The sequence below is a fragment of the Hypomesus transpacificus genome, chromosome 16 (assembly GCF_021917145.1).
Source record: "Hypomesus transpacificus isolate Combined female chromosome 16, fHypTra1, whole genome shotgun sequence".
NCBI lineage: Eukaryota > Metazoa > Chordata > Actinopteri > Osmeriformes > Osmeridae > Hypomesus > Hypomesus transpacificus.
In genome coordinates, this window is record NC_061075.1 from 2,145,660 (window position 1) to 2,169,427 (window position 23,768).

Below are 23,768 nucleotides of genomic sequence, written 5' to 3' on the forward strand. Positions count from 1 at the left end.
TCTCGCGGCCTCTTCACTTTGATCGCACGTTCACTTCAGAAAACATCTTTAAACGTATATATAAATCACATCAAATCACGGATCCCTGCACAGGAAACACAAAAGGTTCTCTTTCTGGGCGGTTCCGTGGCGGTTTTCGACTGGAAACAAGGACTCTCGGGTCGATCCCCTCTCGAACATGGCAACTAGCCCTAACACAGGACGTACAGCTTCACCCTGACTTCAAAGCAGGGGAAAAACGGGCCAAATACACAAATGAATGAATCACATAACTGCTCCTTGTTAACTTGCAATTGGTGTCGGCCCAATACTGTTTCGGTTGCACACATGGCTGGGAACAGGTGAGAGGAAAGGCTGGGTGTATCCCGAGGAGGCTGTAGACAGCCACACAGCCCAGTTGAGGCAGTAACGCTGGGGGGGAGCCTGCCCAGGCAGCTGTGCGGGGAGGGGGGACGCCCAGGCAGCTGTGGGGGGGAGGGGGGACGCCCAGGCAGCTGTGGGGGGGGGGGGGGGACCCAGCCCACGCGGCTGGGTCCCGGTGGCTCCAGAGGTCTCCGAGGAGGGGAGTCCCCTCTCCAAAGGGGGACAACGCATATGAAGATTCAGGCAGAGAAACAGCCGGCCTATAAGAGGGCCACATTTTCAATACTAACAACTGGATCATCAGCCACTCTTCGGAACAGGGCAAGGTGGGAGGTGGGGTTTCGGCGAACAAATGAAGAACAATGAAGAACACAGATCTGAGAGGCTCCTTTGTTTTCACACTTCTCTTTCTTTCCTTTAAGGTCATAAAAAGTGCTCTGTTCTCAAACGGGCAGGGCCTTTGCGTTTTTAGGTACAAGAGACAATTCCTCGGCAACACAACAGAAAAGGTCACAACAGTCGTCTTCCCAGGCGGAAACATTTGGTTTTTTTTCCCACGATAGAGAAAATTTATTAATACCGAAACAAAAGCTAGGAAGTGCAAAAGCTGCACCTTGCGTGTTCTGACAGCTACTTCTTAGGCGCAAGTGCAATGATGGTTTTCCTTTTTCTCTTTCTCTCCAGAAATCAGGTGTACACAGCACAAAAGCTACATTTCCATTTTAAACATGGGAACTGGCATCACAAAGCATGAACACAATTTAGGAGCAGAGTTATTCTGACATGGGGCCAGTGCACCAAAGACCTCTGCTCCAGGGTGCCTGGGATCCAATAAGCATGTGTCGAGTTCACTGGTGGTCTGGTGGTTCACCCCCTTCGGCCTTCCTTGGGCGTGTCCATGGCTACATACAGTCATCTTGTACAAGAGCAAGGACTTTACACAACAGATTTGTCTAAGATGCATGCAGTTGTTAATTTCGAATTTTGAAGTAGACCCAGTAAAAAGCTATGGCACCAACAACAGAATGAATAGTAAAGTGTGTAGACACTGACTTGTTCACACGCAATGGCTGTGAGATGAAACTGCAACACCATTATTATTACACCCATTGAAACACTTCAGCTAACTATGGTTAACTTTAAATTTGTATGTGACATTTAACCAAAACATTCGTCTTCGTCCATTTTAGGGTTACTGAAAATGACTGAATTACTGAAAAAGGAACAAAAAATGCTTTAAAAAAGATTTGTAAAGGCAGCCAACACTTGAGTGTTCAGTACCGACTACAGCACGTTCTTTAATCCCAGTATAACCTTCTCCTTCTGTCCTCACTGAGCCACCCTAAGAGCTGTGTGACACAGCTCCACCTAGCTCTCTGAGGAACACACTGCTCTCTGAACTAAGAGCGAGCCATGAACGGCAAAAGGGATTCATCCATTCACTGATCACATTGAGATGATCTACAAACCCATGTTTGGCTCATTGTCTGATGAATAGATACTACATGTTTCCAAAGAAATGAAATGTCTGGAAGAAAACACTGACCCTTACACAGAAAGTCAAAAGTTTTTTTGCCTATTTTGTTATATTATCACAGGCAGACCACAATGTTACCAAGTTGTACATATGATTACAGGATCAAACGTGCCAATCACTCGTATTTTCTGGATTCTCATAAAAACGTAAGACAAAACATGAGTAAATCAAATGTGTAGTATATAGCACAGGACTTTTAAATGATGTTTAAGCCTACATAGATCATGAAAAGAGTTGAGTTCTGTAAGTGTTTAACAGTCATGAGCTAAAGAGATAGGACATTCATTTCCAAATCATCTCTAAAAGGTCTGCATAAGTATTTCCAGAAGTGGACTCCCTCAGAACCTTGTTGTTGGTGCCAAACCAAGACTGAATGCCCTACTGACTTGTCCAGAAAACTGTGCCAGTAGTTCATGTATAATATTATTATGAAAAAGAAAATGACTTTGAAACTTTTTTTCTTTCAAACAGGCAATATAACCAATGTATTTTTGATTGACTCAAAACGGTTCACTTCCAACTGACTTCAGTTCCCCTTTAAATGTCACAGAGGGGGAATCTATATCATACCCATATAAATCAAAAGTAGCTATTGGAGATTTCAAATGCTTTAGGTACTACTATCAAAGTCAGGATAAAAAGCAGGCTACTTTTAATACTGGGAACATAAAAATTACCTAAGGCTTTTATATATTTATATGTATTATTAAATGACTATCTCAGTATATTCTGTCAAAATGTTTTCCTTATGATGATACAGACGGTGAAATACTTCCCCAGCTCTGCTCCCTGGCTCAACAACCAGTGCCATAACACCGTGTGCATATCATACAGTGCTACAGATACATCACAAGCCATTATAAGTTGCACATTTTCTTTTCTAAGATGCTCCTCGGACTATGACCATGACCAGGTAGTCCTCCTCGGTTTTGGCAAAGGCTTTAGAGGAGGCATCCAAGAACTGCTGGGAGAACTCGCAGGGGGGGAAAGCGTGAAGGACTCCAGCGTGGTCCTTGTCGCGGCTGCCGCCCACGGGCAGGCTGATGACGCCGGCCGCCTGCTTCTGCTTCAGGTAGGAGACCAGGTTCTTCAGAGGCCTCTCTGTGGAGCTGCTGGCATCCTGGGGCCCCTCCTCAGAGCTGCCTGGCATGGCCAGGAGTACGGCGTAGCCGCCTGGGCTGGCGGCCTTGATGCGACGGGACACCTCGTCCAGCTTGGGCTGCTCCAGGCGCAGGCGCTGGGTGATCTTCAGCTGGGACACCGGGCCCCCCCTGGAGCCTTCCACCAGGAGCCCTGTGGCCACAGCCAGGTCCCCCTCCAGCAGGTGCATGAAGGTGGGGAAGCTGCTGTTCTTCAGCAGCAGCACGCCCTGCCAAGCCTGGCTCAGCTTCTGCCCCCCAGCCCCCTGCTTCGACTGCAGGCTGGACCTGGAGGACGGGTGCTCGGCGCGCTCCTCCCTTTTGGCTGGGCTCTTGCAGGCGTCGCCGGCCTTGCGCCTGCGCTCCCTCTCTGGCTCGGTGGGGCTGAGGGTCCGCAGTCTATTCTCCGAAGGGCCGCGCTCCAGGCTGCCACGGCGCTCCCTGGCGGGCGAGGGTCTGTCTGTGCGCGGAGGGCGCTCCAAGTCGCTGTGGCGCCCTCCGTCCCGACTGCTTCCGCCCGGACTGCGCTCCAACGAGGCTCCGTGGCGCCGACGTAGCAGCTCGCTGCTCTCGGGCGAGCGCTCCAGGCGGCGCTTGCGTGCCTGGTCCCGCCCCTGCGGATCTCGCTCCCGCTCCAGGGACCACGGCTCCCGCGGACGCCTTTCCAGATGATCCAAGGGCTCGAACGGCGGCCCTCTCACCCTCTCCCGGACCCCTGGCCCGGGCCACTCGGCAGTGGGGTACAGGTCCCTCTCTCTGAAGCGGAGCTGAGGTGGCGTCGTCCTCTCCCGCACCCTCAGGCCCTCGGGTCCGGGGCGGTGGAGGAAGGCCTCTGGGAGCAGTTCGTAGTGGGGCAGGGGGAGAGCTGGCAAGAACGGTGGTTGCTGCTGCTGCTGGTAGCGGTGCTCCGTGTCGGCAAAGTCCACCCTGAGTCTCCTCTCAGGGCCGCCCAGGGGGAAGCCCCTCATGTGGGAGCAGGCAGCCTGGGCCGCGTCCAGGCTCTCATACTGAATGTACGACCAGGCATCCCCTTTCCTGTAGTCTATAGTCCTGATGGTGCCAAAACGGTCAAACTCTCTGGCCAGGGCTGCCAGGGGGACCCATGGACCAAGACCCCCCACCCACAGTCTGGTGGTCGGAGTGGCTTTTCCATAACCAATCTTTATGGGGTTGTGGCAGACCACCTTCCCTGACATGGTCATCTTTGCACGGTGAGCCATATCCAGGTTCTCAAACTTAAGAAATCCGTAGGTGCTGTTCTGACCACGCACGGGGCGCTTGATGTCTACCTCCGTGATCACCCCGAATCTGTCGAATGCCCTCCTTAGATCAGTGTCAGTCACAGTGATGTCAAGATTGCCAAGGAACAACGTCCTGTTAGCCCTCTGGTCATCCTCAGGAGATATAAGGTCCTCCTCCCGGAAAGCTGCACATTCAGGGATAAAGGGAGGCCGGGCTCTGGCGTCAAAGATCGAAAATTCTCTCTCCCTTTCTATGTCTCTGGCCAGCGGTGGTGGAGGAGGGAGACGACCTAGGGCTAGCTGCTGCAGTCGGTAGTCTCTATAACCCAACCCTGTAGGTGAAATGGGTCTTTGAGGGTACAAATGTCTGTGCCCTGGCACTGCTGCAAATGTGTCCTTTTCGATGGGGGAACGGCTCCGTCTTCGGTTCATGTACACAGCTTCAATTTTCAAAGGGCGGTCGTAGAGCACCAACTTGCCGCGTGCGTTCTTGGCCGCTTTGGCGTCATCGGGCCTTCTAAAATTCACAAACGCCACCCTTTCGTCGTTAACGCGGCTAATTTTTACACTAACGTCACCAAACTTCTTGAACTCGTGAAACAAGCCATCTTCTATTTGTTCGTCGTTCAACTGAGAGCCCAGTTCACTAATTCGCAGAGTCTTGTACTCACTTTCGGCGTTCGAGAGTGGCCGTTGTTCCCCGCGAGAATTAGCCCGGCTAGTGGGATCCAAAGCAAGGCCACCGTGGAGTTTGGCACTCGAGCCTGCAGTTGAGTTAGCGTAGCCGTGATGACTTGCAGTTCGACTTGAAACATGGCCGTCTAATTCCCGAATGTCTCTCTTTTCAGTCAATAAACTCCTTCTAGTTGAACCGACACTTTTGACAGAACCGTTCCCGGTGTTGTTGCCTGTCGCAGATAGGGCTCCCATTTTCTTACTTGTTGGGTGGCTTCCTCCTCCATCCGCAATACGAGAGCGCTTTTTCACGGGCGACCGCTCCTTGCCTTTCATCTTCAAAGTATCAGAAACAATAACTGCGTAATTATCTATCCCTACGACTCACTGTACTTGTTCCTAACTTACCTAACTATGCATAAAACGTCGTTTACTGTTCCTTTCGAGCAAGCGACGCGACCGCCATCACGAAGCACTGCACTGGAAGTTCCGCCCTGTTCCAATCCAAGGAATGACGGAAAGAGACTCGCAAAATGAAAAGCGATTGGTTCCTCACTTGTCAGTCACCCTGTGTCGTAAAAATGATTCACCTATCTCAAGTCAGAGTATATACTTGGCAAAGTAGTTTCAAATGACAAAGGGCATCAGGAACTTCCTTTCAGGGACATTTACACGATAACGGAATGTTTCGTCGGAAGGAAAAAGGGAATACATTACATTTGTGAAAAATAATGATATTATTGAAATAGATAAAATGATAGCCTACTTACATATCACAGGCCTATGTTTGCGCATCTCTTGAAGAAACAAATAAAAAACACCTGAGATAAAAGCAGGACATAGCCTACCCTATATGTTGACAACACTGATAATATACACATGCACGGAATATTCATGTGCAAATTGAATTTTATAAGGTGTGTGTGTGTGTATGTGTGTGTGTGTGTGTGTGAGAGAGAGAGAGATAGAGGGAGAGGGAGGGAGGGAGAGAGAGAGAGAGAGAGAGAGAGAGAGAGATGGGGGTCAAGATACACCACAGCTGATTAATGATGTCTGCTCCCCCTGACTGAGGCTGACCCATTTATTTCTGAGGTGTACTGAGGCAGAGCCCTGTCCTGATGCTTTGCTCACTGCCACTGGACTCCTGCCAGAAACACACCTGAGTGATGAGGTACAGCGGTTGGTGAGGAGAAACCCCATTCATACAATCAGCGGGCCTCATTAGCAGTCCAGACAGATGTCTTTATCACAGGGGCAGGTGACCGTGACAAGTGAAAGCAGGGCAGTCTGGGAAGCTCACCAACAGACCAACCAGGTACAAGTACCATGTTTAGTGTGCCAGATGCTGCTAATGTTAATGCGGAGCAATCAGTAATCTGTTATCAGTTTTCAAATTGTTAAAAGATAAGTAAATACATGGGTAAACACAAACCGAGATTTAACTACCAACTCAATGTACTTGGTGTCATGACAAGTGTATGACCACTAGATGGCAGATAGGTTCTTTTGACTTGGTGAGATACAGAATACATCCTGAATGAGTTTAGATTGATTCACTTCCTGTGGCTCACATCATGGAGATCAGGGTCCATTCAAGGTCAATCCAATTCGCAGACATTGTTTTAGATATAAAGCCAGGGCAACACATGTAATCTGTCATAATCTGTGGCATACAAACACATTAGTAGATTTGTATTTTTACCCCAAAAAGGTAAAAAAAAAGATTTATATACTGTATATATATTTTTAGCAGGAGTGTGATTGTTTATGTTTTCTCTGACATTTTTAAGTAAATGTCGGGGATGAGAAATCAGCTTTCCTCATAAGGATTATCAAAAATAGAGTCGGAGACGGAATATCTTTTAAACTTTGACCTTCTAAACCATGGCAAGCCCTCTATTGTTGTGCTATGGAGACACTTGCACACACCACTGTCTCCCCTAACACTGACTCACCCTGGCCCCCCTTTCTCCTCACTGTTCTGGGGAGCCTTGCCTGCCACTTTTGAGACATGACTCCGGCCCTTGGGGAAACTCTTAGCTCTTAAATTCTAGCTATCTGATCGGTTACAGCTGTTAGCTATCTGGACCCCCCTCATTCACTGCCCAACTGCCTTGTTGACTGTCAAGCTAGCCTTTGTTATGTAATTCTCACTCATAACAGGCCACATTGCTCAAGATACGGACACTCATTTCACATCCTAAGCCTGCCAGGCCAACCTCCCATCAGACCTCTTCTTTCACACTGGTTTGAGCCTGTTCCTGGGTGTAATTCTTACTGCGTAGGCCTCTTTCTCCATCTTAGGCCCCTTACCTGTCCATTGTATACCCCACTGGTTGCCACCCTGCCCAATAATTGAGAATCCACCTCATGAATGAGAGAGTTGCACTGATAAAGCAACTATGACAAAGTCATGCACTTTAGTGTGTAGGAAAGTGAGAAGATTACAGGTGATTTTCAGTGATCTCCCTTACACCAGTTTTACTTTCTGCTTAGGTCACTAAAGACAGAAGTAATTAACCAGAAAGGATGTGTAGTCGGTTGAAGTAGTAGTAGAATTACAGTAATTGATCCCGGAGGGGAAGTTGCAGCACTACAGCAGACAAGAAGAAGAAATAGGAATTCAAAATAATAATTTAAAAGTGGTTAAAGACACAAAATATTAACAGTTGGATGGTTTCCTATCATTAGTGGCGGTTTTTAACAAATGTTGTCATTTTTTACAAATGACAACATTCTTCACAGATTCTATCAAGAGGTCTCTTCAGACCGCACAGTTCTTCATAGACTGTAAAGCATTGTCATTACCTGTTGAGTTGCCACTGGCCAGATGAAAGTGTGATTTACCCCGCGGTGTCTATTTAATACTGCCATTAATGGTGCAGGAATCAGGATGCTGAAGCATTTATGTAGGACGCCCCCACCACACGCAGTATTACTTAGAGAGAGAGAGAGAGAGAGAGAGAGAGAGAGAGAGAGAGAGAGAGAGAGAGAGAAAGAGAGAGAGAGAAAGAGAGAGGCCACAGGTGCACATTTTGTTTCAGATAAACCCCACTTGTTTTTCCAAACCTCTTCTCTGTGTCTGTGAGTTTGAATAATGCTGTCTGAGCCTGTGCACATCCACTCAGATGAACACACACACAGAGTGATATCGACAGCTGGTTAGTTTCATTAAGTTTCATTTCCCTGGACATGGCGGTACATCTTTTTGCATAATCACAATCAGCCCAAACTAGTTTTTAATCATTATTGACGATGTCCATGCTGTCACCGCAGTCCTCTCATAACAAATATTCACACAAAAGTCCTAAAAGGTGTAGTAAACCAGATTTTTCTCAGCAACTCATCGATTTCACCAGAAGGTCTATGTGGTATGTATGGCCTCACAGGCCCCATTGGATTCCTCATGCCTTCTTCATTATTAGTAATAGAGTATTTTGCAGTGGGGACTCTAGAGCATTTTAAAGCGATTATGATGAGGAGAAAAAAAGTCAAAACAGCATCATGTCCTGCAGGCCGTAAGCCGAACGGCCCCTCTCAGAGAGACCATCTGGTGGTGCTCGTCCATAGGCTGGCACATGTTCCAACACTGGCCACAGCATGACAATCTGCAGGACAACATTAATATGGGCTTAAGAGTCTATATAAAGGATATACCAGGAAGGGGGGAGGGGCATCTGGAGATTTTACTAGGTTAAATCAGGCCCCCCACCATCCTGGCAATTACACATTTTGAAGAGAGCAATCGCAGCGCCTAGCCCATTAAGGAGAGCACTATTGGCGCTTACAGGTGAAATGTCAAGAAAACGCTGGCTTAGTTTTGTTCTTGTTTTAAGGCCTTTTATAATAATAATAATAACAACAATAATAATAATAAATACATTTTAAGTTATAGCGGCTTCCCTACTAACTAGTTTTTAAATAAATTTATCAACTTGATCAGCATTGCTATTAATGTGGATTTTTGTCGTTTCTAAAAAATACACACATACACAGACATTCAGAGTACCAGTGCCAATGTCAGCACTGGCAACAGAGTCTGTCGGGCTTGTCTGACACCCTTGTCCTTGGAGAAAGGTATTGGTTATTTCCATGTGCTCCTTGACAGGAAAGAGTTTGGAAAGGAACTGAGAGCTAGGTGACAAGCCCAGGCCTGTTTTTAGACAGCAAACACCATCCCAAAAGAAATCGGCTGATCTGAGAAAAGATAAGGTCTCTAATGAGTTTCTATTTCTGTTTATAACAACATGAATACATGACCTGGCCTTTCGTAGTCTGGTCAATGCCAGACCGCAGTTGTGCACAACAGATATTCAAAGGCATATCTGACTGATAGGCATCCCAGCTATGTTGACAGTGTGCTTGTACAATCATTTTTCATAAATGTGTGAAGGCTGTATAATGTTAAGATAGAATACTGTGACCCATGGGTTACTGTATAGATTATGTTAGACCCAAGAAACAGTACACAGACAAGGTACTGTGAGCATATAACCCTCACAGTTCTTTCACCTGCTCCCACCGTTGCCCTAGTAGGTGCTAATCTCTGGCATCCGACCCAAACATTACACAGCTTGTTGCTATCTTGTAACACATTTCAGACATTTAATTTACAACAAGCTGTTTTATTATTGACTCCTGAACAATGTTTTGGGAGAAAGACAGAGTTGGAATGCATTATTTAAATGTGTCAGTGCAGAGATCTATATTTCAGACTTAACTGGTGATACGCAGTTATGCCTCAGTTTGTGGCAAAGCAGTAGTTTATAGCACATGACCCACTTTCTCCTCTATGAGCACCTGCAAGGTCCTGGACTCTGGGAAGAACAAAAGAGTCAGAAGGAAAGGGCATGAAGTGGGTTGAATGTATACAAATTGTGTTTTGAATCAAAACACTTGCTCTTTGTGATACATTCAAATGTTTCTGCAACAAAATCTACAACACATCTGTTACAATGTTTGTGTAAACTGTAAACATGGCAAGGTGGTCCACATAACTCTTAATTAACAGATTTTATGTTTTAACAGAATGAGGTTACTTCCCCAGTGTGAAGGGTCATCTGAAATCATTGTATTGACAGCAGGCTGCGCTGTACACGTGCTCAAATCAATTGAATCGACCAGGTCCTTCAATGAACATAAGACTGTACATGCATGTTTGCAAGCAATGGGGAGAAGATTATTCACAGTCTAAACAGTGTCTTTAGCTCTTTTTACAGGCTAAAGACACCCAAGTCACACATGTACACAAATTGTGTATTGTAAATCATGCATGCTGCTAGTGACACTTGCACGATGCACTTGCACTTGCATGATGAGGAGAGGATAGCAGGATCCATGTAGAAGAGAGTATTCAAAGGTTTTTGCATCTCTGCAGCTTTTATTATTAAGAGCTGAGAGTGACCCAGACATTGCAATACAAGGAGAGAGAGAGGGAGAAAGAGCAAGAGGGAGGGAGGAATATAAATGAGGCTGGAGTGTAGGAAAAGTACTGGAGGGGTGCGGTGGCGCAGATGCGGAATGTGTGAGCGCACGTGAGAGGAAGTGTGTTAGGAGGAGCACAAAAGGAAGAGGGATGAGAGGCTGCCGGTGAGAGAAGGCAACCCGGAGGAGAAAGACAATTCCTCTGAAGACAGAGGCAAGTCAAGGGGAACAGTTGAGTCAGGAGAAGGGGTGTAGTGTGAATGTGCTCCGTACCAGAGTGAGGGTGTAGACTTCGTATCAGATACAATTACACTGTTGGTCGAATAAAATGAGAAAGAGATTACTTTGAGATTATACCATTGAGAAAGAAAGATAGGAAAGGTTTGGGGAGAACAGGGAGGAAAACAGGAAGGTGAAGGGTGTAGGGACAGAGGAGACAAGCCTCTGCCCATGCAGTTCCACAGTGTACCTATGGGACTGATGGGTCACCTGCTAACCAGAGAGGGCAGCAGGACAGCTGTGCAGACAGTCCCCTGCTGCAAGCCTGTTAGGACTGGCTACTTGCAAATGTACTTTCAGCAATGCAAATAGTTAATCTATTGTTCAAACAATGTCTATCAATTTAATTTAGTGAGCTCAAGATGCTGTGAACGATCAAATATGATTTTGCTTTGCCAATTGCAGGGGTACAAGGGAGTCTGGTAAATATTCATGTGAACACAGGAATTTAGCCAATGCTCCATGTGGTGCAAAACCATCTTTGCTTTTGATTTAAAACCTTATGTGGGCATTTTGAGTCTACAAAAATGTCATAACAAATGTCATAATTTGTGGCATATGACCTATAAATTACTTTGCCAGGTTACAAGTTTAACAAGCACACCAGATTCTCAATGAGTTATGAATGACCTAAAAAAGAAGTTCCTTCATGGCAGCTAACTACAGGATGCTGGCTGCAAGGACTCTCTTGCTCACACAACTTCGTTTGGTTTCCATGGTTACTATAGCAACAGCCTCCCAAAAGGCAACCAATAAATTGTGGAAGCTTTGAGAGAGAGAGAGGTGAGAGAGAGGTGAGAGAGAGAGAGAGAGAGAGAGAGATAGAGAGAGAGAGAGGTGAGAGAAAATCTCCCTCACAGGGGTGATTTATCCGCTTTAATCTGCACGTCACAAGAGAGGAGAGATGGCAAACGCACACCCTTTTCACTGTCCACTCCACAACCATGCAACGCTGTCCAAAACCATGCAACATTGTCCGGACCACAACCATGCAAAACTGTCCACCACCATCCAACACAGTCCAAACCCATGCATTCAATTTATCTTCTGGGCCTGAATACAAACCTGAGTCAATGAAACTGTACGCTGCTAAAATCCAACAAACACTAAGGGGATGATCCATTCAATCAAACCTTGCTGCACCCAGGGGTCTGGTGAGGATGTGATGCACCTGTTTTCTCAAGGTTATGGAAGGGTGCATGAGCGTCTTTGCATCTTATTTCTGTAAGAGCAGTCATGAAGACCTATAAGCTTCAGAGTGCATTTTCTGTCCAAACACCCATGATTCTTTATTAAGAGCCATCGAGAGGTTTATTTCAAGGACCATCATTGAGGAAGAGGGCTCAGTAAGACCAGCATAGATACATTGGCTGGACCTCCTCTTTGAAATGTTCAGCTTTGGCTGAAGTTTATCATGCTAGACCAGCTAACTAAGGATACCGTGTATTATATAGAAACGATTTAGGTAACAGCCATGGATATAGAAATAAATCTATAGAGGCAAGTCACAATGAATAATGGCCCTGTGACACTATCTAGCTCCTCTCTGCCTGTGGCATTATAGAATAGGGAGCTGGATGGCTTGTGATTTATGGTCCCTTGTGACTCAGTTGGCTGGAGTCGCTGTGTCCAAATGTCTCTGTAAGAAATTGACCACCTCACACTAAAGAAGTAGCTTTAAGTCTGGTGAATATTGTAATTACATTACGATTAGCACATTTTTGGTTGTCTGTATTTTTGACATAATGATAACATTGGCCATCCATCATCAATGACTAGCATGTTGACAGTTTTATTTGTGGAGAAGGTGCCTTGAATGGGATTTATCAATCGAAAAGAGCATGCCAGCGCACGTGACAAATAGCGTCATCCTTGCATCACTAATTGGGAATGCAACCCCTTTATTTTAATACTTGAAGTGCAGATATAGATGTTATATTTTCAACCAATCAATGATGTGTCTGTTAAACATCTGGGCTGTTGAATTACTATAAATAGCTGGTGACGGTCTTGAAATGCGATCATGAACGGTCTTGCGTCACTGGGCGCTCGCGGCGCGCCACCCTGCATGTCATTTTCGCTAAAGCGGCATGTGATTCATCTCTTGCGCGCACTATAAGCTGGGTACCAACACAAGAAGTCGCTCCACGCGGATGTTGTTTTACAATTTGTCGTTTGGATATGTTAGCATCCTTTGGCATACTTTTTGATACCACATTGCCATTATAAAGTGGACATTGCGTCTTTCTTTGCTAAATTAAAGGTGAGTACTTGTGGGAAAACTTCATGCAGGACGTTTCGTTTGAGCTTCGCCTAAGCAGAGCACCTCACCTTGCCGAAACGTAAATTCCTCTTTAACCCCACCGGTCTTCGGTGCTTTAATTGGAGAATTTGATCACTTTCTACTGAAGTGGGAGTGAGGTTGGCAAACCAGCATATAATGCTACTGACATCGGTAGAAATAAATTGTTCAGAAGCTTGTCGTCTAATTATTAGATAAACTAAGACCGTATTGAAAGTCCTACTGTGACATTGAGTGAGGTGAGAAGAAAGTCGAATTTATAGTTTATATACTCATTTGAATCAGTGGTTTGTATGACCTTGAGTGCTGTTATTAAATCAATCTGCCCTTTTTTGTAAAGTCAACATAGCCTACATCATATTTAAACATAGGCTACATCCTTTACAAAAAATACCCACACGATATGTTTTATGTGTAAGTTGCAGTCAGAGAAGACAGGCACGCAGAATGATGAATGACGGGTGTTTAGTCATGCTCTTACGTCGAGGTGACGAGAACACGATGTCATCGAGTTGTCGTCAGATTAATCACCTTCAAGACCGTTTTTAATCTGTTTACCGCTGCCGCCTTTCGTTTTTTTTTACGATCACAGCCCCTAAGATCGAAAGCATGTGCAGGACTTGTTTTTGAGTGAACTCTTAAACTCACTTAAACTCTTAAATCAAATACCCTGATGTGAGAAAAGAAACATGCCAAGATAGCACTGGATTAATTTGGACATTGGGCCGACAGCAGGCAACACAAGATACACCCACAGGTATTGTTAATAGGTTTGTCCCCAGACACATAGGCCTACACAATATACATATTTCTAAACTAAATGCTGAGGGCTGGAGTACCACATTTCCTCACACATTGTGTAACATCAGATTTGAACACCTGCCATCTTCTATCTTCTGTTTTTATCTCTTCTACTATATTTATTATCTCTCTCTCTCTCTCTCTCTCTCTCTCTCTCTCTCTCTCTCTCTCTCTCTCTCTCTCTCTCTCTCTCTCTCTCTCTCTCTGTGTCTCACTCTCTGTCTTCCACTCTGTCTTCCCTTCTTCTTTACATCTCATATTTCATTACATTGCTGTCATGGGCATTCAAGTTCTCCTCATATTTATTTAGTAGATATTCTTCTCCTCCTGACAATAGCCAATCCAAGTCTTAGGAGTTGAAACGGTAAGCCTGTTTTTCAGGGCTATCATCCTGGACTTGACCGCACTTTCAAGATCGTCCCTTCGTCCTTGGTTGTTCATGTGTCATAGAGAAAGTGAAAAACTCGCCAATTGTGTTCTCAACCAAGGGGAGTATGTTGTTACAATATAAAGCAGAGGTTTCCAATCCTGTTCCTGGAGAGTAACCTGCCTGTAGGTTTTAGCTCCAACACTAATCTAGCACAACTGATTCTAATAATTAGCTGGTGGAGTAGGTAACTAGTGTTGAATCAGGTCAAATAAGTGTGGCTAGAGCAAAAACCAAAAGGCAGGTAGCTCTCCAGGAACAGGGTTGGAGACCTCTGTATAAAGTGTCTCCTAACAACCGGGCCAGATAAAGATTTGGGACTGACCCTTGTGAAACATAAACAAATTCTGACCACTGTAGCATTGGTCATAGACAAAAAAAGAAGAGTATTGGGCATGAGGGTCACCTTACTCATCAGCGAACTTGTTGACCAGTATGGGCGTTTTTATAGCACAAAAAACCTCAAGCATACACTTACTGTCTGTGCCTGTATCATTACTATCAACAACAGTGATTCCAGTACAGGGGCATTGTCTGTCATTGTCCTTGTCCATAACCCTATCACTGCTGTGGTCCAGCATTGCCAGACTGGGTATTGATCACATGATCAATATCCTTGTAATAAGCTTGTAAGTACATTCAGATCCGGCTGATTATTGTAGTTAATAATTAGATGGTATATGGGTCTAAAAAATTGTATGTGCTGGTTCGACGTTTTACGGGGCATCATGCTGAGTGCATGCTGAAGATATTTGCCTCGTGTCTTCTCTGGTAGAGTTTCTTAGAAGCCATGCAATCTGTAGAAATTAGCATCATTGTTAACCAGCTCATGACACCATCAGGAATTTACAATTCTACATCTATTTTCTTTTGTTATGTATTAAGTGTTAAGTTGGAATGGGTTCTCTTAGTTGTGTTTGCTCAGGAAGATTGTCAATGTTGTTCTTAGAGCTTTTGAATGTTTAGTAGTGCTGTGTTTCATCTGCATCGATATCTTTGTTGGTGGAACGTTAACAGTATAGTAATGTATGTTAAGGGCAATGCTAATGTGGAGGCAAGACACATATGCTGTCTTGGCAGACAGGCAAATGTACAGCTTTGAGAATAATTAAGCCAAATTCTATGAACCAAAATCAACTGCCTCTTTCGGGTTATGTTGTGTAGTTCACTATGCTCTGTACAGGAGATAGTGGCTCCAAATCAATTATACGTCAACCACAGCCATGATGTGCAGAAGAAAATGTGTGTGTTTCTCTTCCTGTATATGTTTCTGAGTTGATGATTTTGGTGTGTGTGGCATTATGGGAGTGTGCTTATACAGTACTATAAGATTAATATTCAATTCTGTCCTGTGGAAATCTGACACTTCACCATCGAATCAGGTAATGAACACCTGCTCCAATAATACATGTGCAAATGGAAGTGGTGCAGTGCCAATATGCTAATGTGGAGATGCACATTAAATAAACAAATGTTGAGCACTGTCGATATGGAGGGCAAAAATGACAACATTTTTCAAATGGCACCAGCCTGAAAACATATACAAGAGCACTTTGATCATAATCACAGTCGTTGTGTTAGTTTGCTCAAAGCATTTGTTAAATTGTTTGTTAATCTACTAGAGATTACTGTTGAAAACAGATAGAAACCCTCTGGTCTGTCATCTGTCCTGCTGGTTAACCCTCCCCGAAGTATTTATACTTCATGGTCATAGTTGTACGTGGGCATCTTAACATTGAGATTGTCTAAGCACCTATTTTAAGCAGGACAGGAAGTTTACGGAAGCTGGTTAGCTGTCCCTCTGAATCTATTTTATAGCAGGAAGGTGGATATTAGGTTTCATGCAATGGATTGAATTATAGGACCCAGAGCAGAGATGATAGTTTTGTTAATGCGCATTGGCTTACAGAGAGATTCCCATGCGATATGTGAATGAGCGTGAGATTATTCCATCATGCACTGCACGTTAATGTACTGTACAGGGATTGTGGGCAGACACACGTTGGATTGTTTGATGTATCATGTTCAAGGCAAGTAACTGGGAACATAGAACATTAGAGGCTGATGTATGTTTGTTGACAGCTTTGTAGATGCATGGTGACCTCTTTAAACAGAGAACGAAGCTGAATGTTTGTCGCTCACACTGTAGTCTAGTGGAACACAAGTTCGTTTTTTTTCGGGAAACACATTGAAATGGAATCCTGTGCTGCACCACATGGATGTCCATGGTTTTTCTGTTCATATGTTGATAGTGGAATCGTGGATCCGCTCCATATTGAAAAGAAAGTAAGAGCAGATGGACACTATCAGGTGACAGTGGCTGTCGTCAGGAGGCGTGCAGGGCCCTCACTGATATTGCATCATACTGGATGAGGTGGGGCAGTGTGATGTGGCTGACTACAGCTCTCTGTCCCCTGTGTGACCTGGTCACTGTGAAGCCTCCTTATAATGCTGCCTTACGTTTCTCCCAGCATGACAAGGTGATTTAGCAGATCAAAACAACTTCCTGCTTCATAGTCTTAATCCTCAGCCTCAGCTCCTAACCCAAATATGTTGCGATGTTGACTGTAATTCAGCATAGCTATCTCATCTGGTCCTGATCTCCCTGTTTCCTGGGTTTCCCGGGATGGGATGGAGACCTCACACACATCCCACAGGGCCCTGTTGCTCTATGTTACGGTTGTCAGTGGATTCTTATAATGGCAGGAGAAGTGACTCAATAAGTGATGAGCCCAATGCCAGGCTTGTGATGTGGATGAAGAGAATGTTCAAGAACACAGTGGTTCAACCTGCACCTGCTTCCTCCATCCTGTTTGGGCTGAACCAAGTGCTCCCTGAGAGGGGGGAGGTGATGAGGATGCTGCTGCAAGGCTTCCGGGGATTAGGGGATTTATGGAGTGAAAAGCTAGCCGAAAGTTAAGCTCATGGAAAGGAAAATGAACTACGACAATTGTGTGGCGTTGGAAATGTTTGAATCCAAAAACATTGGGAAAGGGAGTGCTAGGTTAGAAAACGCAATCTGGTTTGATGAAAAGGGAATCTATGTTTTGTAATCTCCTTTTACAGTCATACTGTTAGATTGTTATGATTAGTATTAAACAAGTATTATAATTCACTCCCTCCGTGTTTGTGTACAGCATTTAGCGGCGTTTTTGTAATTGGTGGTGTTGGTCCAAAAGAGTAAACACGTGATGAGATCTAACGTTGATTTACTTACTTCTCCATGAAACACCAGGGAACTCAATTTAGCACATCACTAACACTTATTGTACCTTAAAGGCAAAACAAGAGAGTAGTCTGTGTTTAGCTGCAGTCCTGTATCTTATTACAAGGTTGGACGAGTACTAAATGGATGAGAGTAACGGTGCAAGTGATCCTGAGTCTCTGGTGTGGTCTTAAAGCCCAGGGCAAGATGGGCAAACTTCCAGTAATTGACTTGTCAGTAGTAATTATTTTACACATAATGAACCCTCTTCTCCATTTCTTCGTACTGTACCTAACCTTTTAAGCAAAGGTTTGTCTAACAGATGTCCGGTAGCTTATCAGCCTTTGCCTCTATGGACTTTCATTTTGTTCTGCATAAAGGTTAACATCACAGCATTTTATTTTAGTGTTACTGCCATCATGAAGCTACAATTATGTCTCTCTCGCTAGTTTTTTTGTTTTACCATGAAAGTATTTTTTGATTCTCTCACAGGACCAAACAAGTCTTCAACACAACGCTCGCTAGCTCTCACCGTCTCACACCGAGCCTCCAACGACCACACCTGCCCTCAGTGCCTCCCCTCTACACCTTACACTCTCTCTCTCTTTCTGTTACTCTATCTAGCTCGCTCTCTCTCTCTCTCCCCACCCACCACCCCCCCCCCCCCGGCTCACCTCCCCCCCCCCCCCCCCAGTGTCCCCAATGCCGAAGAACAGCAAGGTGACGCAGCGCGAGCACAGCCATGAGCACGTCACAGAGTCCGTGGCCGACCTGCTCGCGCACGAGGAGCCCCTGGACTACAAGAAGAGCTCCCTGACCGTGGGAGGGGCTGCTGGGAAGAAGAGCCCGCTGCCCCCCGAAACACCGGAGAACGACGGCCGTCCGGCCTGGAACAGCAAGCTGCAGTACATCCTGGCCCAGGTGGGCTTCTCCGTGGGGCTCGGCAACGTGTGGCGCTTCCCTTACCTGTGCCAGAAGAATGGAGGAGGTGAGTGCGGGGACAGCTTCCCCTGAAAGTGGGATGACTATGTGCAATGCGGTAGATAAACGTCTGCAGAATTGATATCTCCTTGAAAATAAACCCCACTAGATCTATGGCATCACATCTGCTTCTTCAACACACACACACACACACATGATTTGCTGGTGACATTATTCAGGAAAGGAAAACAGCCCCGCCAGATTTACGAGGTCATATCCTGCTCGTCTTCTTGAACCCCACTGTCTGATGAAACGCTTTGGATGCCCACCAACAGCAGCCCAGTGACCCCAGACTGCAGAACCAGCTTGAGAGATGCCGGCCTGCTATCTCCCTCAGGCTAGTCTGCTAAGATAGGGGCTGGGCTGAGGTTAAATATAGCTGGGTTATTGATTACTACTGCAACACAGGGCCATACTGGGCGTAAAGTGATACTTGGACACACAGGACGTCTCCATTAAAAATTTATGAAATTGAACCACCATCATGGTTTAAATTTGGTTCAGAGTAAAGTACCTAACGTAGGATATTTTTACTTCAGAAAGATTTGAAGTCGGTGATGGAATGTCTTTCAAAGTCAAGATGGCTTGAGAGGTTTATTCAGCAATGCCCAGTTGGTACAGGAAGACACATAAAGCTAACAGGCACAAGATACAACCCGTTATAATGAGGAAAATCCCTCGCCCGGCATTATACTATTTCTCAATGTTATTCTCCCAACGTATCCAAGGTGTGTCACCCTCAATGCGTGACCGACATTAGTGCCCCCGACATGCGTGACCCCCCCCCCCCCTTACTTATCTGGCTAGGTCAGCTTGACCTGCCGCTCTTGGTTCTTACTTCATTCCCAGATCCCAGAATGAGAAGTAACCCAAACACAAGGCCTTCAAGATTGAGGGTTCCCAGCTGTTAACCCTTGGCCACTTCCCTCTTCACTGTCCTAGGGAGCTAAATAGTTTGATTCTTGAACTCATAACAACCCCCTTTTTAGATCCAAGCACACACAACAGTCTCCCATAATGCTGATTCACCTTGGCCCCCCTTTCTCCTTCCAGAACATTCTCTTTTCTCTGGCCTGTTCTTTGGGGTTTCGCCTTCTCCACTTTGGCATGACCCCCGCTCTCACATTCCCTGCTCGAGACTTGTTCTGGATATGTCTCTGCAGTGCATATAACACAGCCCAAACCTAGGCCTTCTCCCCCACAACTGGACATCCCATATGCTTAGCCTGACCTATGATCAATTTTTCACGACACTATATACAGTAAACAAATAGTGTTGATGAGTGTTGATACTGTCAAAGCAAAAAGAAATACGCACACCTGTGACATGTCTCTTGTCAGTCAACATTAATTATTTCTTCGAGTCTGATTTTCCACGTCTATTATCAGTTTCGCCCAACTCCAACTCAAAATGATTGATTTTCATGAGCTTATCCACCCAGTCCCTTTACACTGCAGCCCAATTTTACATCCATTATAAGCCTGATTTATTGCAAATAGGTTGGATTTAAAGGCTATTCAACCAGCGATCCAACAAGTTTGTGTGACCAGGAGAACGCCCATCCTTCACCCAGTAATTGGCCTTGTGGCAGCCAATTACAGACACATTAGAGGGGCCGGTGCTGTTGGATGGTTTTCCTCTCTAGGTCTCTTTTCTTTGTTTATTTGTTTATTTTAGCTGCATTTCATTTCTCCTGTCCTCACCCCCCCTCGTCTCTCTCTCTCTCTCTCTCTCTCTCTCTCTCTCTCTCTCTCTCTCTTTTCTCTCTCTTTCTCTCTCTCTCTATCTCTCTCTCTTTCTCTCTCTCTCTCTCTCTCTCTCTCTCTTTCTCTATCTCTCTCTCGCGTCAGCCAGTAGCAACTTACCTGGATGTTTTAGTTAAAATTATGATCTTACTGTCCTCCCCTTTCCAATTTCAAATGTCCCAACATTTCTATTTCCTTACAGTTTCCTTTGCCTTTCTCTCTTCTCCCTTGTTTCTTGCGTGCTATCTAATGAGCTGAGAGCAATGTAACTTGTCCTTTGCAGGAATTAATATTAGTCCCAGTACTCCAGCCATAAGTCTTCACATCCTTTAACGGATGATGACTCACAGGCCGGTGCAGCAAAGCCACTCATATCCTGATTAAGCCTCCCCTGGATTAAGCTGGAGAAGACTACATTTAGATTCCCCCCCATAATTCAAATCAAATTCAGAAATAGACCTGGCTGCAGTGGGGGTGGGAGGCAGCTTACAGGGAGACAGGATGGGATGGGGGACGGGGGACGGAGTGGAAGACACTATGAAGAGAGACACTGAGACTTCAGGCCTAGCTGTCTGTCTGTCTCCCACTGTTCTCTTCCCTCAGCATCTTCATTGAGAAACAGTTCTCTTCCCTCAGCATCTTCATTGAGAAACAGATAACAGTATTGTATTTCATTCTTTTAATAGGGAAACTGGACAGAGAGCCACCATGTTTCATTTAATAATGATCTATTGACTGTCATCAGATACTATGTAGCGATGATGAAAGATGAACCATTCTATACATTTTGCACATACATGCTCCTACACATTCATACTCTCTCACATTCATACTCAATAACATTCATACATCTTCTAATGTGCGTATGGTACGATCCCTTTAGGCTAGCTTGTTAAACAGGTGTTTAGTATCTTCTATGTTACCAGACATGACCAGACATGTTGTGTCTTCCAGGTGCCTACCTGGTGCCCTACTTCATCCTCCTCATCCTCATCGGCATCCCGCTCTTCTTCCTGGAGCTGGCCGTGGGGCAGAAGATCCGCCGGGGCAGCCTGGGGGTGTGGAACTACGTGTGCCCGCGCCTGGGTGGCATCGGGGTGTCCAGTCTGATGGTGAGGGACATGGAGGAAGGCATCGTCTTCTAGACGGGCGGCATCCTACTGGGATGCGTCACTGCAAAGTGGGCTGGGCCGTGAAATGCTTGGCGCTGTCTGTTGAGAGGCAGAGAGGGATGGGTCAGGCTCGAGGGAAACTACATGTCATCCTGAAAAACAAGACAACACTGCTGATGCTCATGATTGCACGTGCCTACTTGCCACCTTAAAATATATATATTGATACATTACAGTAATGCAGTATCATCTACAGTATGTGATTAGTGACTGGGGTAAGGAAACTGTAACTATAGCTCCTATCTGGGAAGGTAATACATTTCTCAGTGGCCCCCATCGTGTCTGTGCTCTCACCACGCAGCTCTACAGAGAGGAACGTATACTGGGGGGGGGGTGAGGGGGTGAGGGAGTGAGGATCAGTGAGGCCGTAATGGCAGGATGCCTGTTTCAACCCTGTGGTTTATCTCCAGAAAACTTTCGCTGAATCGACTCAGATCTCCGTAGAAACTAGCTACCGCAGCCACTTCTGTGATTTACGAGGGGAGGTTTTTGTCCTGCAAAGACAAACACTTTCAGTTTTCCCTCCGGACTAACGTTATGCCTTGCTGCTCTTTTCCTATACCCTGTTTCAGCGTTGTCATTTTTTTTAAGCCCTTGATAATCATAACTCTAAAAACTCTGACTAAATACATGTTAAAATAAGACCTTGCACATCGCTATGGATACAGACCGTTGAAGTCCGCAGTCCTAAGGCGTGCAAATGAAATAAAGTAAAGATGATACTAAGCCACAGAACGAATGCTTCTTCACCTCCCTCAGTAGCCTCTCAGACAGGGTGAGAGAGACGTGAGAACCCTAACCGAGGGAGGTGGAGAAAAGAGAGGGATGCTGGTGTCGTGTGTGTGTGTGTGAGAGAGAGAGAGACAGAGAGAGAGAGAGAGAGAGACAGAGAGAGAGACAGAGAGAGAGAGAGAGAGAGAGAGAGAGAGAGAGAGAGAGAGCCCGCTCACCCATCTATAGTCGTGCACATGTACGAGAGTGGCTCGGGACTGTCTATAAATACCTCTTAAGAGATCACCGTGGAAACGGCTGAAGGAGCGCGTTTCAATAATTCATGGCTTTCCCGACCTTGTTTGACTATGGCATGGCGGCCAGGGAGATTGACAGGGGCAACTCTGTTGTGCCTTATTTACATCCTGAAATATTCTCATTCCATCTTCTTATTTGGAGAGGAACCTCTTTTAGGAGAGGATTTCCTCTGTTTCATACTTGTGCAGACAAACCAGTTTGACTGAATTCTCTGTCTGTCTCCAGGTGTGTGGCTTTGTGGGTCTGTACTACAACGTCATCATCGGCTGGAGCATCTTCTACTTCTTCCAGTCGTTCCAGTATCCACTGCCCTGGGCTGAATGTCCAATCAGGAGGAATGGATCTCTGGCCAGTGAGTTGGATTTTATAGGAGAGAGAGAGAGAGGGTCAGAGGTCCTAGATTTAAAAACACATCTGTCTGTATGTCTATGGCATAGACTTCAAAATAAGGGGCCTCGGCTAGATTGAAGGAGTTTTACCCGAATTGTGTCGCTACGTATTACCCTTAACCCAATTGTTTCAACCTTTCTGAGAAAAACATTTATGGTTCACAGAGCTCTAATAGGTTCCATGTTCTAAAAGAAATGTAAAATCGAATCCCGTACTGCCCTTAGCCCCCGAACCACACTTCTAAACAAGGCAGCTGATGACGTTAACTTCCTTACAAGGATCGTTGATGACCCAATGAAGATAATCCAGATTAATATCCCAGGAGGCTCCATTAGATTTGAGGCAACAATAACGCAATCGCTCAGCACCTCGCCTTGCTTCTTCACATGAGTCAGCAGACCCGAGGTGGCCCCACAGAAAGAGGAGCTTCAGCTGGTCTGCTAGCTCACACACGCACGGTGCTGGTATGACACAGAGCTAGAAGGCACACTGTTAAACCTACAACATGACCAGACACTGTGGGGTTCATGAAGTCATTGCACACATGCACACAAGAGAACAACACAGTAATTTTCCTAGACAGCAGTCTTCTTATTCCTTTAACAGAGGGTGATTTTCTTATGTGTGTGTGTGTGTGTGTATACACCTTCCCCAGAAACATTTTAATGTGTGCCCACTCTGAACAGCTGCCAGGTGACATGTTTCTATATCAACTCAGACAGCACACCATGATGATGGGAAGGTCAAACCGTCTTATGAAGAGAACCCAAGGTCATACGTTTGTTCAGATTTGATGAAAATCTGTATTTGTACATGTGAGGTGAATGGAGGGAGTCATTAAGTAGGGGGGACATGGAGATAAATAAATCAATTGGAGAGATTCTAAAAATAGAATCATGGTCTTTGAGGCTGTCTTGGTTTCCTCAGATGAACATTGCTATCTACTTGTCATCCATATTGAATAGAATACGCTGACCCATTTGTGTGTATGTGTGTGTGTATCTGTGTGCGCAAGGGCGTCTGTGGGTTTGTGCATGTAGTGATCGAATGCTTGTGT

General features: G+C 45.3%; 2 protein-coding genes across 2 annotated transcripts; one reads left to right on the plus strand and one right to left on the minus strand.

Moving 5' to 3' along the window:
* Positions 1 to 908: 908 nt before the first annotated feature.
* On the minus strand, positions 909 to 5,450 carry LOC124478632 (RNA-binding protein 15-like). Its single transcript, XM_047036972.1, has one exon. It carries the CDS (start codon positions 5,289 to 5,291, stop codon positions 2,781 to 2,783), a length of 2,511 nt encoding a protein of 836 aa, XP_046892928.1. The 5' UTR covers positions 5,292 to 5,450; the 3' UTR covers positions 909 to 2,780.
* A 12,638-nt stretch (positions 5,451 to 18,088) lies between these two features.
* LOC124478849 (sodium-dependent neutral amino acid transporter SLC6A17-like) lies at positions 18,089 to 23,408 on the plus strand. Its single transcript, XM_047037317.1, has 4 exons — positions 18,089 to 18,381; positions 21,075 to 21,232; positions 22,547 to 22,673; positions 23,398 to 23,408. Exons 1-4 carry the CDS (start codon positions 18,096 to 18,098, stop codon positions 23,406 to 23,408), a joined length of 582 nt encoding a protein of 193 aa, XP_046893273.1. The 5' UTR covers positions 18,089 to 18,095.
* Positions 23,409 to 23,768: the final 360 nt, after the last annotated feature.

Bases quoted from the DNA above. Each gene is read 5' to 3' on its own strand.
- LOC124478632 (XM_047036972.1), bottom strand. From the start codon at position 5,291: ATGAAAGGCAAGGAGCGGTCGCCCGTGAAAAAGCGCTCTCGTATTGCG.
- LOC124478849 (XM_047037317.1), top strand. From the start codon at position 18,096: ATGCCGAAGAACAGCAAGGTGACGCAGCGCGAGCACAGCCATGAGCAC. The intron at 18,382-21,074 runs GTGAGTGCGGGG...TGTGTCTTCCAG, and splicing joins GTGCCAGAAGAATGGAGGAG to GTGCCTACCTGGTGCCCTAC. The intron at 21,233-22,546 runs GTGAGGGACATG...GTCTGTCTCCAG, and splicing joins TCGGGGTGTCCAGTCTGATG to GTGTGTGGCTTTGTGGGTCT.